At 45.7% G+C, this 13,405-nt stretch overlaps 1 protein-coding gene across 2 annotated transcripts in view; it reads right to left on the bottom strand.

The window, feature by feature from the left end:
- Window positions 1-5,590: 5,590 nt before the first annotated feature.
- Window positions 5,591-13,405, bottom strand: part of DCP1A (decapping mRNA 1A) — a 55,166-nt gene continuing 47,351 nt past the window's right edge. For both annotated transcript variants that reach the window (XM_046671802.1, XM_046671810.1), the window contains 3 exons: window positions 11,783-11,848; window positions 9,850-10,068; window positions 5,591-9,534 (listed from right to left, as the gene is read on the bottom strand). In XM_046671802.1, the coding sequence (XP_046527758.1) occupies window positions 9,454-9,534; window positions 9,850-10,068; window positions 11,783-11,848 (366 nt within the window). In that variant the 3' untranslated portion in view covers window positions 5,591-9,453. The remainder of the gene's footprint in view (window positions 9,535-9,849; window positions 10,069-11,782; window positions 11,849-13,405) is intronic.

Here is a 13,405-nt window from a genome sequence, read left to right as displayed (position 1 = left end):
GTGATTAAAGTTCGGAATCAGTGGATTTTAAGTAAAGGAGATTATTCTAGATAATCTGGGTGGACCTGATTCAGTTGGTTGAAAGGCTGAAGAAGAAAGCAATTCCACCTGTGGTAGCAGTTCTGCTTGTGGCCGAGCCTCCAGCCCTCCTGTCCTGATGGTCTGTGCTTCCGACTTGGCTAGCCAGCCCCCACAATGGAGCAAGCCAATTCCTTGCAACAAGTCTCTTAATACAGATCTCCTATGGGTTCTGCTTCTCTGCTTGGTCTCTCATTGATATACACACAAAGAAAAAAACTTCATCCCCCATAATCCCACCCTCCAGAGAGCACCACGGACAACTTTTCAGTTATTTCCTTCAAGACTTTTTTCCTCTTTCTATCCATGAACATAAATATTTTAAATAAGGTCTCAAACCCTTTGCACGTCTTGTTTTCGTGTACATCGCTGTGCATCTTAAATCCTTTCCCACAGAGCCCACCCGCTTTTCTCCCCCAGGTACAGAGGAAGGTCAATCACTGTCCCTCTTTGGTTGGACATTTGCATCGCTTCTGCATTTAAACTGTAAAACAAATAATTCTTGTGCTTTCACTCCAGCCAGCACTGTGCTTCCGGGAGAGAGGGCTTTTTTCCAGTCAACACCGTGTGTCCTTGGCCAATCCCAGGATCAGACTGGGTGGTTGATCCTCTGAGTCACTCGGAAGACCTGGGGCTGCAGAGACCTCGCGCTCCTGAAAGGTGAGCACCCGTATGGAGCCCTGCCAAGCCCTGCCAGGCCTGCTTTCCTTGTCCGTAAGGAAAAGATGCCTAGTCATTGTAGCTTGCAATTTGAGTAGTGGAACCTGGGCACCTCCCTGGGTGGGGAGCAGGGAGCTACCTCCACAGCCTCGGACAGCTCCTTCCCAGGGGTGCCTTGCCAGGCTGGGCTGGGACAGTGCTCTTTAGTCCAGGCACTTTTAGGGCAGTTGGGCCCCACCTTGCATGGGCTACAGGACAGAGTAGGGGGAGAGCTTCACATTTGGCCCCTTTTCTCAGAGCTCCTGGGTTTCCCTGGGCAAGCTGGCGTGGTGGAGGTGGCTCTTTTGTTCCTGTGGATATTAATGATGAACGTGTTGTTTTACTGTGGGGAGATTAAGCAGATTTTCCCTGGGCAGTTGCTGACTCTCTGAAGAGAGTGGTTACTTAGGGTTGGACGAAAGCACCCTGGAGAAGGGCATGTGGGGGGCCCTTTCACAGCTCTGAGCCACAGGAAATGCGAAGGCATTAATGGTGCCTCCCTCGCCAGGCCATTGAGTGGGAGGATTCTCGAGGAGATGCAGGAAGCCCCAAGGCCAGGTTAGTTGCCCTCCAAACACATGGCTTTTACTCTCACTCTCTCCTACCCCCGCCCTGAATCAGCACAGCAGCCAGTTGGCTGTCCTGTTCTGGAGACTTAGGGAGGCCTCGGTAAAGCATCGCTTTGTACTCCTGTGCAAACAGAAAAGTGCTGTGGCTGCCATCACCTGGTCAGGACCGAGAAATGGTTTTGCCATCCTTGACTTTGATTTGCTCATCAGTACATTCGTGCTAGATGCCTGGGGAAGAATGATGATCCTGTCTCGGTTCTTGGCTCACAGGTCACAGGTCACAGGTTGGCAGGGACCGTGTGTACACGTGGCACTGTCCTGTGATCTGTACAAAAGAATTGTCTGCTGAGGGTGCAGATCATGGAAGGCTCCAAGGAGGAGGCGACCATGGACAGCAAGTTTTGAAATAACAGTGTTCCCTGCAACAGAACTACCCCTGAGTCAAGCTGGCATGGGTGAGGGGAACTGAGGCAATAAACCCACTTTAAATTTTACAACACCGTATTGGAAAGCAGCAACGGCTGTGGAGGGAAAGAGTGAGCTGGGCCTACACCCACCTCCTGCCTTGGGCCTCAGTTTCCCTGCTCTGCCAGTGTCCTGGCATGATGCCTCTGAGCCTCTCATGCCCACCTCTGGCCTAGGCTGAGAAGCCCTCTGAGAGCCACACGTGCGAGGGGTGATGGGGAATCATCACAGTGGGTGAAGCAGCCCCTCCGCCCATCGAGGCCCCGTCCTGGGAGCGCCACCTCTGTCATTTCAAAGTGTTCTCCAAAATGTTCCAGGGACCGAGACGCTTTCTCCGCCTGCCGCAAACCCAGAGGGAGGCGGGGTAGGTCCGCTTCAGGTCTTGCCTCCGCTGCTCTCTAGCTGGGTGAACTTGGACTGATTGCCTTAGGCAAATTACTCAATCGTCAGTTCCCTCGTCTGAAAAATGAGGTGACAACATGCGTCTCCCAGCTGGTTGTGAGGGTGGAATTCACCGTATTCCACAAATAGTGACACGCACCTCCACTACGTGCCACACCAGGTACAAAGGGGCTCAAGCAGCCCCGCTTCTCCTCACAGCCACAGCCTCACGGGAGCAGCACACACTCCCATGGGCGTGTGTGGGGGCGTGTGTGCCATGGTGTCTGGGGCAGAATAGCTGCAACCTCTAGCCGCAAGGGTCAGATGAGGACTAACAGCATGTGCGAGTGTCCCTCCTCCCACCTGCCTGCACTTTCTCTGCCCCGTCCCTGAGACACAGACGGAGGAGGTGCTGGGGGATCAAAAGTGCCCTTTCCATCACACCTGGCCCATCGTTCAAGGACTCCAGAGTCCTCCGGGAGCACTGATTAATAAGCTCACTGTCTTGGGCTGGAGTGCAAACTGCTCTTCAGTCCCCTTTTGGGCAAGAACCCAGGTGAGTCAGGGCGATGGGTGCTGACAGCCGGGGCTGTGGGCGATGGAGGGGTGCGGGAGGCTGACTCCCATGTGCGTTGGGCTCTGGACAGGCTCTTTGTGGGAGAGCTGCGATCTTTTGGGTGGGGTGGGGAGAAGTGTCACAGTGAAGACCAGGGCTTCTCAACGGGGGCATTTTGAGAATTTGTGTAGATGCCCAAGTATTTACATGTTTAACATGGAACATTTCATTATACATTGTTTAAAATTTCTCCTTTATATCACAATTAAGGCATTATTTTGAAATGGTGTGTGTAGGCACAGATTGCATTCTCTATGAATTCCAGGTCAGGAGGGGAAAGGGGGAATTACAAAATATTTGTTAAAAAGGAGGTGAGTGGCCTGCCCAGTGGAGGCTCCTGGTGAGACCACATGGGCTCACCCCAACTGGGGGCTACTGCCGGCGCACACCACTGTTAGTCCCTTTTCCCTTCAAAAGGGCCTGGTGGGGGGCAGAGGTCAAACAGAAGTAGGGCAGCCTCTCAGTGCCAGCAGGATGGGGAGAGGGTATTAGCCAGCTTTATTCAGGGGAAAGACCCCTTCTTGGGAGAGGCCTGGGAGGGGCAAACTCTCAGGGCAGGGGGATATCAGAGATAGAAACAACAAAATGGGGCTTGGGTAGCAAAATGTGTAGCGGTCCAGGAACTGTACCTGCTTCAGAAGCCAACACTCCAAGAGACTCCACAGACAACAGACGTGGTTTGCTAAGAGTGTCTCCTCGAGCTTTGCCCCAGACCAGGCAGTGCCAGACTCATCTTTCTGGAGTGACAGGGACCTGCCAAGAAAACAGCCATTCCTGTGGTCTGTGGCTGCCTGCTGGGCTCCATATTCCGGGCCCCTTTTCGGACTGACGGACTGTATCAGTCTAACCACAGCCAGTGCCTCTGCACCTCCCAGGGACGACAGGAAGTTGGTGTCCTTTGTGCCGGGGTTGTTGTGTTCTCGAGGCTGCACTTTGAACACCCACCTCTCAGGTGTGGAGAAGGTTACATGAGAACGCACCCGAAGCACGCAGCACATGACAAACGCCAGTTATGATTACTTGTGGAACTGCACTTCAAATTCATTCAAACTCATCTGAAAGAAATGCATGGGGAACATGATGTGACTCGCGATGACTTTGCATCACCTCCTTTGAAGCCATTCTACCTCTGTTGGTTGTAAGAAATCTCTTACATTGAATCATAAGCTAATTTAGCCTGGTGAACCTTAAGAGACGTGTGTCAGGCTCGTGCGACGCTGGGAGCCCCATCCTCCTTCCCACCAGTGTTTGGACAGCACAGGTTCGCCAGGGGTTCCATCTGTATGAGTATGGCAGCTGTCTTCTTGCCTAACTCCAATTAGCAAACTCTAGAAGGTTTAGAATCTTGAATTGATCTAAGCCCTTTAGAAACCTGTTAGCTTCTTTACATTTAACAGAGAAACTCGGTATGCGCTGTCTGAAAGATGGAAATGTAGGATGAGCACCAGTGTTCATTTGAGTGACTGTCTCTTGATGCTCTTCCCTTCTGCGTTCCAAGGACCTGGCTTCATCTAAAGACGAGCTTCCCTCACAGTGACAACGCGGCAGCCTGATTTCTAGCTTCTCATCCAGTAGGAGGCTGGCTGGTTCTGATGCTCTCTGAGACAAACACTTCTTCCCAGAAGGCTCAACAATCTCTCTCTAAACTATGAACCAGCATGCATAAAGAGAGTGAAAACGTCATTAGGAACTTCCTAGAAACCTAAAACTCTATCCTCTACAGCTCTTACCACTGACCTTAGTTTTTTATGAAATTCCAATGAACCTAGTTACCTGGTTTCCTAGGTTATGACAGACGAAAAACAGCAGGTGAGCAGACCACTCTTAATAGTGGTGACGAGTGACCTAAGAAACTATAAAAAACAATCTAGAATAATTTATCACGGAGGCAACGGAGTCAAGAAAGGAATAACAGATCAGCTCTCCAGCCTGCTTGGCTTCAGGTCCTTGACCCACCACTGGCTTAGTAAGCAACCTTCAGCACATCCCTCAATCACTCTCAGCTTCAACTTCCTTCTCCTTAAAATGGGTTATTGTGAAGATCAAGAAAACAGTGGGACAGCGATCCTTAAGTGTTGAATGCACATGTAGTGTTAATGACGACTGGTGTGTGGGCATAAAAACCAGTCATAAAGCAAGAGTTAGCACAGTTCTGTTCTAAGAAAGCAGGCAGGTGTAGCAAACATTTTAGGGAGAATTTCGTTTGGAAACATATTAAAATGTTACCAAATAATAGGGAGATACATGATTAACTCATTTTTTTTTCTTTAAAGTTTTCTCTATTTCCCATAACGATCATATTTTCCTTTCCTCCTTCCCTCTTTCTTTCCTTATCATCCTATATGCCTGGCACATGACAGCTCAATAACCATGAGTTGAGTGAGTGTGGGAAATGTCCCAGACGTGAAGTCCCCTATGAAACAGTGCTCTGGGCTCTGACTAGTTGGAACTGTAGCCTCTATCTGGGAACGTTTGGAGGAGTAAATGAAGTTCCTTAGATGCCCGCTCATATCACTTACACACACAATGTTGAGCTCCTGGGGAGGGAAGTGCTCATTGAATTGACAGACACCGGCTTTTTCAGACCTAAGAACCCACGTGGCATGTGCTCCAGCTGGCTGGGAACAGGCTGGACACAGGCAGACAAGTTTTCTGTGTCAGTTTTATTCTCTTGCCCCACCCCATCTCACTAGTATGAGGCTCTGGCAACGTGTAGCAACTCATTCGAAAGTTCCTATTTCTATAAATTAAATAAAAACACAATTAAAATTTGGTAGGTGCTAAAACTTGGTTTTGAACTTTTATTAAAAAAATATATTTGCAAACATATAAAATTTAGGATGAAAAATGCTCATTTGAAAACATGTAATAACTTAATATTTGCAAACATACACAGATGATATAAAATCCATACCATTAAAAACGTTACTGATGCAGTATTGCGCTCATGGAACAAAAATCTTGCTGTGATTCCAGAGCTTCTCATCCTCCCACTGCAGAAAACAGAGAGTCTGGTATACTGAAAGTCACGAGAGCACACAGCCAAAGCAGTAATACAGAATAAAAAACCACTCAGAACACATTATTTAAAAAACGTGTTTCTTAGGGAATCACACAGATAAAAGGGAAACACAATTTTGCATTTCCCTCACTCAAAGTGAACGATATTGCATCTCAGCATTTCAAATGAAGATGTTAAATATAAGACTGAGTGAGACATCGCACACATCTCTCCTGCTGAATCTGCTGAAGAACAGGCTCCTTGCGGCCCCGGCCCACTCAGGGAAATGTTCTCAAGCACAGCTTTTAAAGTCAGTGTAAGTTGCTTTACTTGGTTCCAATCTTAAGATTTTAGACACTTGAAAACACAGGGCACCATTGGTTCCAGAAGATACTATGACTACAAGTGGAGGAAACCAAAGCTAGGTCAGAAAGAAACACGTGCTCAGCAGCAAACGTGCAGCAAGAAGGCAGGACACACGTCCCTGCGATGCGTGTCTTCACACGGACTGAGCCCACTCGTGCCTGCGCCACCTCTCATTCCTCTGTGTTCCGTTTGCCCAGAGTTACAGTATGATGGCTAATTTTGTTTTTTAAGCAGTTAGGCACCTTCAATTTCATGTTGCATTATTAGTAATACAATGGCAGTTATGGCCTCTACTACCAAAATGAGACAATTTCAAACTACATTCTTTGGGGAGGAGAGTAATAAAGCTGCACGGTTTAAAAATATTTACCTAGTAAAGGATTCAGTGGGGTTTATAATTTTTACAAGGAAACATAAGCAGAAAAAGAACAAATGCTCTACATGCAAAATTGGGTCAGACATCTTCTAAACTAAGCCTGTACATCCTCCGGCAGAGAAGGACCCAGGTCAACTTGGGCTCTTGACAAAACAGCACTCTGATGGTTACTCACAAGCCTTCAACAGGAAGCTGTGGACATTCACGTGCAGATGGCATGAAATGCTTCTCCTGACACCTACAGTCACTTGAAAACCTAGAATTCAGTCACACCTTACAAATCTCGGGAGAGGTGCACAATGAGGAGCTTCTGCCTTAAAGGAACAAGGCTGTCTGGAGATGCAGGAGTCCACTCAAAGACATCACATTAATTACATCATAAGTAGAGCAGTGACACCCACTGGGGTTGAGGGTGGGCATCTAGATAGACAGGGTGGCCTAAATGCAGGTCACCTAGAGGTCTGCAAAACCTAGCAAGAAGTCTCTCTGTTTTGGTGTCCTTTCTGATTAACTAAGGTTTAAAACTAGGGTTCCAGTAAACTCCCTGCAGCAAGGTACACATGCAGCCTAAGACAGCATGAGGTTCTGGACAGCAGCCTGAAGGAGGAATAAGGCAACTGAACCGTGACTGTCGGGCTAGGGTCATACAACTGCGACGGTGCAGGCGTGGCCTGAGTGTTCCAGGGACTCATTCTGGCCTGAACTTCCTGGTAATCGTGATGGTGAACTTCTGGTTTCTGAATTTTAAGTAAATGCTTTGAATATATGAATTTGGGAGTTGAAACAGGTTTATCCTTTTCAAGTCTCCATGACTTGGGCACTTAAAAGTTTACTTTCACACTAAGGAAACTTTATCACAGATTCTCTTTACCGTCTATCATATTCATTCCTTGGGTTCAAGGGTGAACATCATCAGATTTGATTATAGACCCTCTTTACGATACTTCCTCAACTCATAATATCATACATACTCAAATCATCATTTCAATTCAAATGTCTATTATAATAAGAATCCCCTGACTCTTCCACTTACCAAAGCCCACCGAGACCACACTCGGGGTGTGATCAAACCTACCGGTGCAACTGTTTTCTGAGAACAGGCACGTGGCTCCCTGGACACTACCTCCTGGTGTCAGCAACACTCTCTATCTTACCATAAATTTCTCTTTCCCAGGTGGTGCATGAGCAATTCATTTCTGGTTGCTGAATTTACACACTACCTTTGAAAACAAACTATTTCTAATTGAGTCTGAGAACTTAGAACTTCCCTGACTTCTGCACAGTTCACAAGCAACTAGGGAGACAGCAACAGAAGACAGTAAACTGAGAAGCAGAAGAGTTGTCCAGGAAACATGTTTAGATTAACAAAAGCCAATCAAACAAAATATTCTTTATGCTAAAAAACTAAGACCAAACTAAAACACGCATGTAATTCACAAGTAATTTTCTAAAATCTCAGCTAGAAAAAAATCTATGGACTTCTGACTGAGTTACCATTAAAGCTTAAACGATTGTTCCTGAGGAACCATCACATCTGCTAGCGCTATTCACAGCTAATCCTTATGCTAGCTGGTTGAGCCAATTGGGTTTTCACCCCATCATTAAATAGTGCTCAGAAAAGTAAGCAGTGCATCTTAATTGGTTAAATACTACAAAATGACCTGTATCATAGAAACAAAGACACTTTCATTCAAAGAATATCTTAAAATTACTATTGCTGAAATAAATCAAAATCTACATTAAAATATTACTGATCACCATTACATGCCATAAAAGAATAAATAGAAATCATGGCAGATCAATAGCAGCATACAAAGCATCTTTACATATTTTCACACTTGGGGCTGCAAAAGTACTCACAGCCTAGGAATACATTGGTAAAGTTCTGAATTTCACACTCTGTTTTTAACTCCATATTCTACAATAAAGTAAGGGCAGTGTGAATAACAGCTCCCTTTTCTGCATAGCTTTAAAACTATTCTCAGTAGACTCGAGGAATTAAACCAGAATGGCTTTGTCAGATTGGTCCACTGGTCCTTTTGTCAATGTTGAGGAAAACAATCAACAATGACTTCTGACTGTGTTTAGACAGAGAAGGAAAGTAAGGCTATGCTTCACACACAAACTTAACATTTTCAAAACCACTGAGAGTCTAACTTAAAGTGAACATTTCTGATAGAATTCAGGCTTTACCAGCCCCAGCCTTTGCTTCAAAGGTGTGACACGCCTGCTCCCACACCACCACAGGGCCCGTCAGGGCCCTATTCTAATGGTAACCCATGTTGGGAGCCCACCGCATGCCAGCACTGGGGACACTTAAAAACAAAACAGAATTAAGAAATTTCAGAACTTTTAAGGCCCAAATGGGGCATTCATATAAAACATACTTCACTTGAACAAATTAGTCCTAATTTGCCAACTTGAACATTGATCCTTAAATCATGAAGCCAATTAGCACAGAGCTGACTTCTGCTCTGTTCAGAACTTAACTATTAGCCTAATGCTCAAGTTTGTAGGGAAGAGGGGGGGAGGGGGAGTGGAGGCCGGAGGGGTGTGGGCAGGGCTGAACCGTGGCCGCTCCTCCCTAAGACCTTGAGAGTGAAAGCAAGCTGAGACTCAGGCTCCTTAGTCTCATACTTGCTCACAGCTAATGAAAACACCCATACAACTTAACACAATGGTCTTTTTTTTGTCAAAACAAAGGTCTGCTGGTGATGCTTCACAGTGAAACCTCCATTATCACTGAGAACGTCACTTGGAAAACATTCTTAAGGAACGAGTCTCTTTTTCATAGGCTCAATTTCAGGATTCTCAAAAGTCAATGTTCTGTTTACAAGTTTCCATGATGAGGCCTATGTGTTTCTGAGGTCGACGTTCTGCCTTCAGATTCATCCTGCTCCAGTCATAGGTTGTGGTTGTCTTTGTTCTTGGTCAGAACCTGCAAGTAGACTTCATGAAGCATACTGAGGAAGCTGGAATCATTCTGGAAGAGATGGTAATGCCACATTTACCTCATTAGAATTTACCACCTTGATAACAGCTTAGGAAAAAAGCTGCACAAACGATTTGTGTAACTAATACCAAAGAATCTCACCATCCAAAAGCAACCATGATTAACATTTTGGAATTCACTCAGCAATCTTCCCATCAGGAGTGTATGCTCAGGAACAGAGAAGTATTATTCCTGGCTGGTCTTGAAGTTACTTTACGAACTGATTTTCTAAGAAGAACTTAAAAATTTGTCTTTTCTGTTAATTAAAGAATGAAAATTCAAAGACTAAATTGATAGCCTACATACCTTTATTAGATGTATTAACGTATCCTGGAGCTGAGACTTGCTCAGAATAATGGAAGGCTTTCTCTGACTTTCTGATGTTCCAACGGTTAGAGGAGAAGGCGAGCTTGCTTTCTTCTCAAGGTCTGTGGACCTTGTAGTTGTCTGCTGGAACACACTTGGGGACAGCAGGACTGAAGACACTGCCGTGGTTGTTGCAGTAACCAGTGGGGGGCCAGCAACCTGCAGGGAAACAGTGTGTCATTTTGCACCAAAGTGTGGAAGCCAGCAGCCACCCAGAGTAGAGGGTGATGAGAGGCATGTGCAGAGTCCAACGCCAACTATCTGGGGTTCAGATAAACATTCAGTAGAAGGCTTTGAGCATTTTACGTCTAGTTATGAAGCTTGTCAGCTAAAGGATGAAGAGCCCATTTACACGCTAAGAATGCCCTAAGCTGTTATGGGAAGCCAAGTTGGCTAATCACGGAAGGGGCATATGATAAATAATAGCAGGGTATGCACAAGAAATGTAGTTTATATGTGGGGGACAGGGAAAGGACTGGAAGGGGGCATGCAGGAACTTTCTGGGGTGATGAAATGTTACATGTCTTGATTAGGTGGTTACCCAAGGGATCTACATGTGATAAATTCATTAAAAACCCCTGTATTTTATCATATGTAAATTTTACTTCAATAAAAAGAGAACTGTTTCCCAGTTATATGAAGCATTAGTTTCTTCTGTAGTGTTCAATATATTTATTATACCATTACAGGTATCAAAAATACATTTCTTTTTTTTTAAAGATTTTTTTATTTTTCCTTTTTCTCCCAAAGCCCCCAGGTACATAGTTGTGTACTTTTAGTTGTGGGTCCTTCTAGTTGTGGCATGTGGGATGCCGCCTCAGCATGGCCTAACGAGCGGTGCCATGTCCGTACCCAGGATTTGAACTGGTGAAACCCTGGGCCACTGCAGCAGAGCACGTGAACTTAAACCACTTGGCCACAGGGCTGGCCCCTCAAAGATACATTTCTTAAAAACAAAACTGACGTCTATCTCCTTCACCCATTTAGATGTGCTTCTAGGCTGATAGTGGCTAACCATCAGAATACACTACACTAGTAACAATCAGTACTTTTAATAATTCTCACATTTGATACAACCAACAGAGATCTCTTCTTCCTATCTGTCATCCTCCTCATTTACAAACAGCAAAGAGCTTGCCATAGTTTTAAGGGTGTGGTTTCTGGTGTTTGAGCCTTTAGGTTGTTTTTTGATGCAACACTAGGCTGAGAGCTCCCACCCATAGCAGGACAAGCTACAGGAAAGACCGGTTAACAAGACCAGTCAAAAGCTGGCTTTAAATTCTGAGACTCAAGCAGATGTATAAAGGCTCGAAGGGAAATGGGAACGTCAAATTTTAGGAACTGAAAAAATTAAGTGTGCATTTCAAGGTTGGTAGGTAATGGAGGGTGGGGACAACTTTAAAAAATGGGGCATGGGAGAACAAGCAAGGGACAGAGCATGCAGGCCTGGGAGGCTTTGTCATTAGAGCAACGGGAGCCAACGAGGGCACTGCAACACAGTGGTGACTGTTAACCGGGACGACACAGTTCTTCCCAGGCAAGGCTGCTTCCTACTCATAGAGGCCAGGTGGACATGCTCCCAGCTGCCACCCATTCACAAACACCAGTGAGTGCCCACCCTGTGGCTGACTCCCCCTCGTATACCACATGGTCTCAGGAGACACTCATACAGAGAGACAATGGAGGCCTCCAGAGGCCAGAGCAGTGAACCTTGTCTGGGGGAGCAGCGGGAGCCTGGCCTGAGAGAGGGACTCTAAGCTGGGTCTAGGCCTGAAAGCTAAAACTTTCCACTCAAGGAACAATGTTTTACTTCACATTCAGATGAAGAACTTAAACATACATAAAGTGCTCTTCAGAAAAAGGGAGTCCTTACCGGAATGGCACTGGATAACACTTTAGGCTGGGCAAAGACTTCAGGATCCTGGTTTTGCTGCATAGACTGCAATGTTTAAAAAGAAAAGATGAACAGATGTAGCAAGCTTCTATTAAGGTTTCCTAGTTACTGGGGAAAATCTAGGTTAGCAATAAGGAATTGTTCAGACATTAACTATTCCTAGATTCCTCAGGGAAGAGGGTGACAGAAACTTGTGACAATGCAACCAATGACTCGACTGCAGGATGAGAGCTTTGGGACAGCCCCCGACTCCTTTCAGGTCCCCCCAGAAAAAGGGTGTGTACAAAGCCTTTAAGGCATCTCTAAGGAAACAGCTGAAACCCGCATCTCTTCTAGGAGCTGCGGACAGCCCGAATATACTTTTGCTGTTGAGTCTGTAGAGATGCAAGATCCTGGCAACATGCTACCTCTTGATAAGGTGATTTCAACTTTGGACAGCTGGCACTAAACAGTCTTCATTTCAGAGTCCCATTTCCACATGCTAAATTTTGTCTTCATTCATCGGGAGACAAAGAACTTCTTGTTGTAGGGCAAATACATTAGAACTCAACCAAGCCCCAGGTCCTAAAATTCCAGACTGCCATGTAAACGAAAAGTGACACATCTGTAAGCTTCCTCGGCAAGGAGGCGTGCTAGAGAGCAGAGCAGTGTCCCAGAGGTCAGAACGGGGAGAGGGTGGCACTCAAGACTGCTGGCTGCACTTCCAGAGCAGCACAACAGTGGCAGCAGGAACAGCTCAGGGGCGTGGTGCCTATCCGTTAGACACTCTCTCCCCTCCTTATGCTGCAGAGAACTGCAACAGAAATGGCCCCAAATAACAATTTAATGATGTAACCAAGCTCCTAAGTTTCCTCTCTTTCTGTATAAGATTTCAAAGGAATGGAACAATATATCCCATTAAGAAATAATACAGAATTATTATGATGGGCTCTTCTTTATAATACTATTTGGTAAAATGTTAAGATTGGAGATTATTATTACTATTAAAGGGCACGAGACTAAAATCCTGAAAGGCAACCAATACTGTTTCAGAGCAGAAGGTTCTACCCTCTTTCAGTTCTGTGATCTTGCACAAGTCACTTCAACTCTGAACTGATTTTAGACTCACCCACCGTATAAATCATTGAGGGACAAACCTCTTCTTCATCCTCCACACCCATCTACCAAGTCCCACTGGTCACATGTCTTAACAAATCCACTCGTCCACACTCCCCAATTCAGGCCCCAGCAGCTCAAGCCTGGGGGACTCCCACAGCCTCCTTCCTGATGGGTCATTCTATGTCTGTCCTCTCCTTTCCTAGCATGTCACCCATTGCTCAAAGCCCTTGAAAGACTCCCCAGGGCTCTGGGAACAAAGCTCTAACTGAACACAATTTACAAAGTCTTGGTCATTAACCAACATCCACTTCTCCAAGTTTCTTTCCACAGTAGATCCAGTCACACTAAAGTTCTTTAAGTTCAGCAAATGCCTTCTCATCTCGAGGTCTCTGAACATGCTCTTCTTACCGCAAACACTTTTCCCACCTCTGGGAAAGGTCTGGTTAACCTCTACTGAGCCTTCAGATCTTGGCTGAAACATCAGTTTCACTGGGAAGCTTTATT

Source organism: Equus quagga, chromosome 1 (assembly GCF_021613505.1).
Source record: "Equus quagga isolate Etosha38 chromosome 1, UCLA_HA_Equagga_1.0, whole genome shotgun sequence".
Taxonomy (NCBI): Eukaryota; Metazoa; Chordata; class Mammalia; order Perissodactyla; family Equidae; genus Equus; species Equus quagga.
The sequence above is the reverse complement of the archived record's forward strand: the minus strand, read 5'-3'. Positions and strand labels throughout refer to the sequence as shown.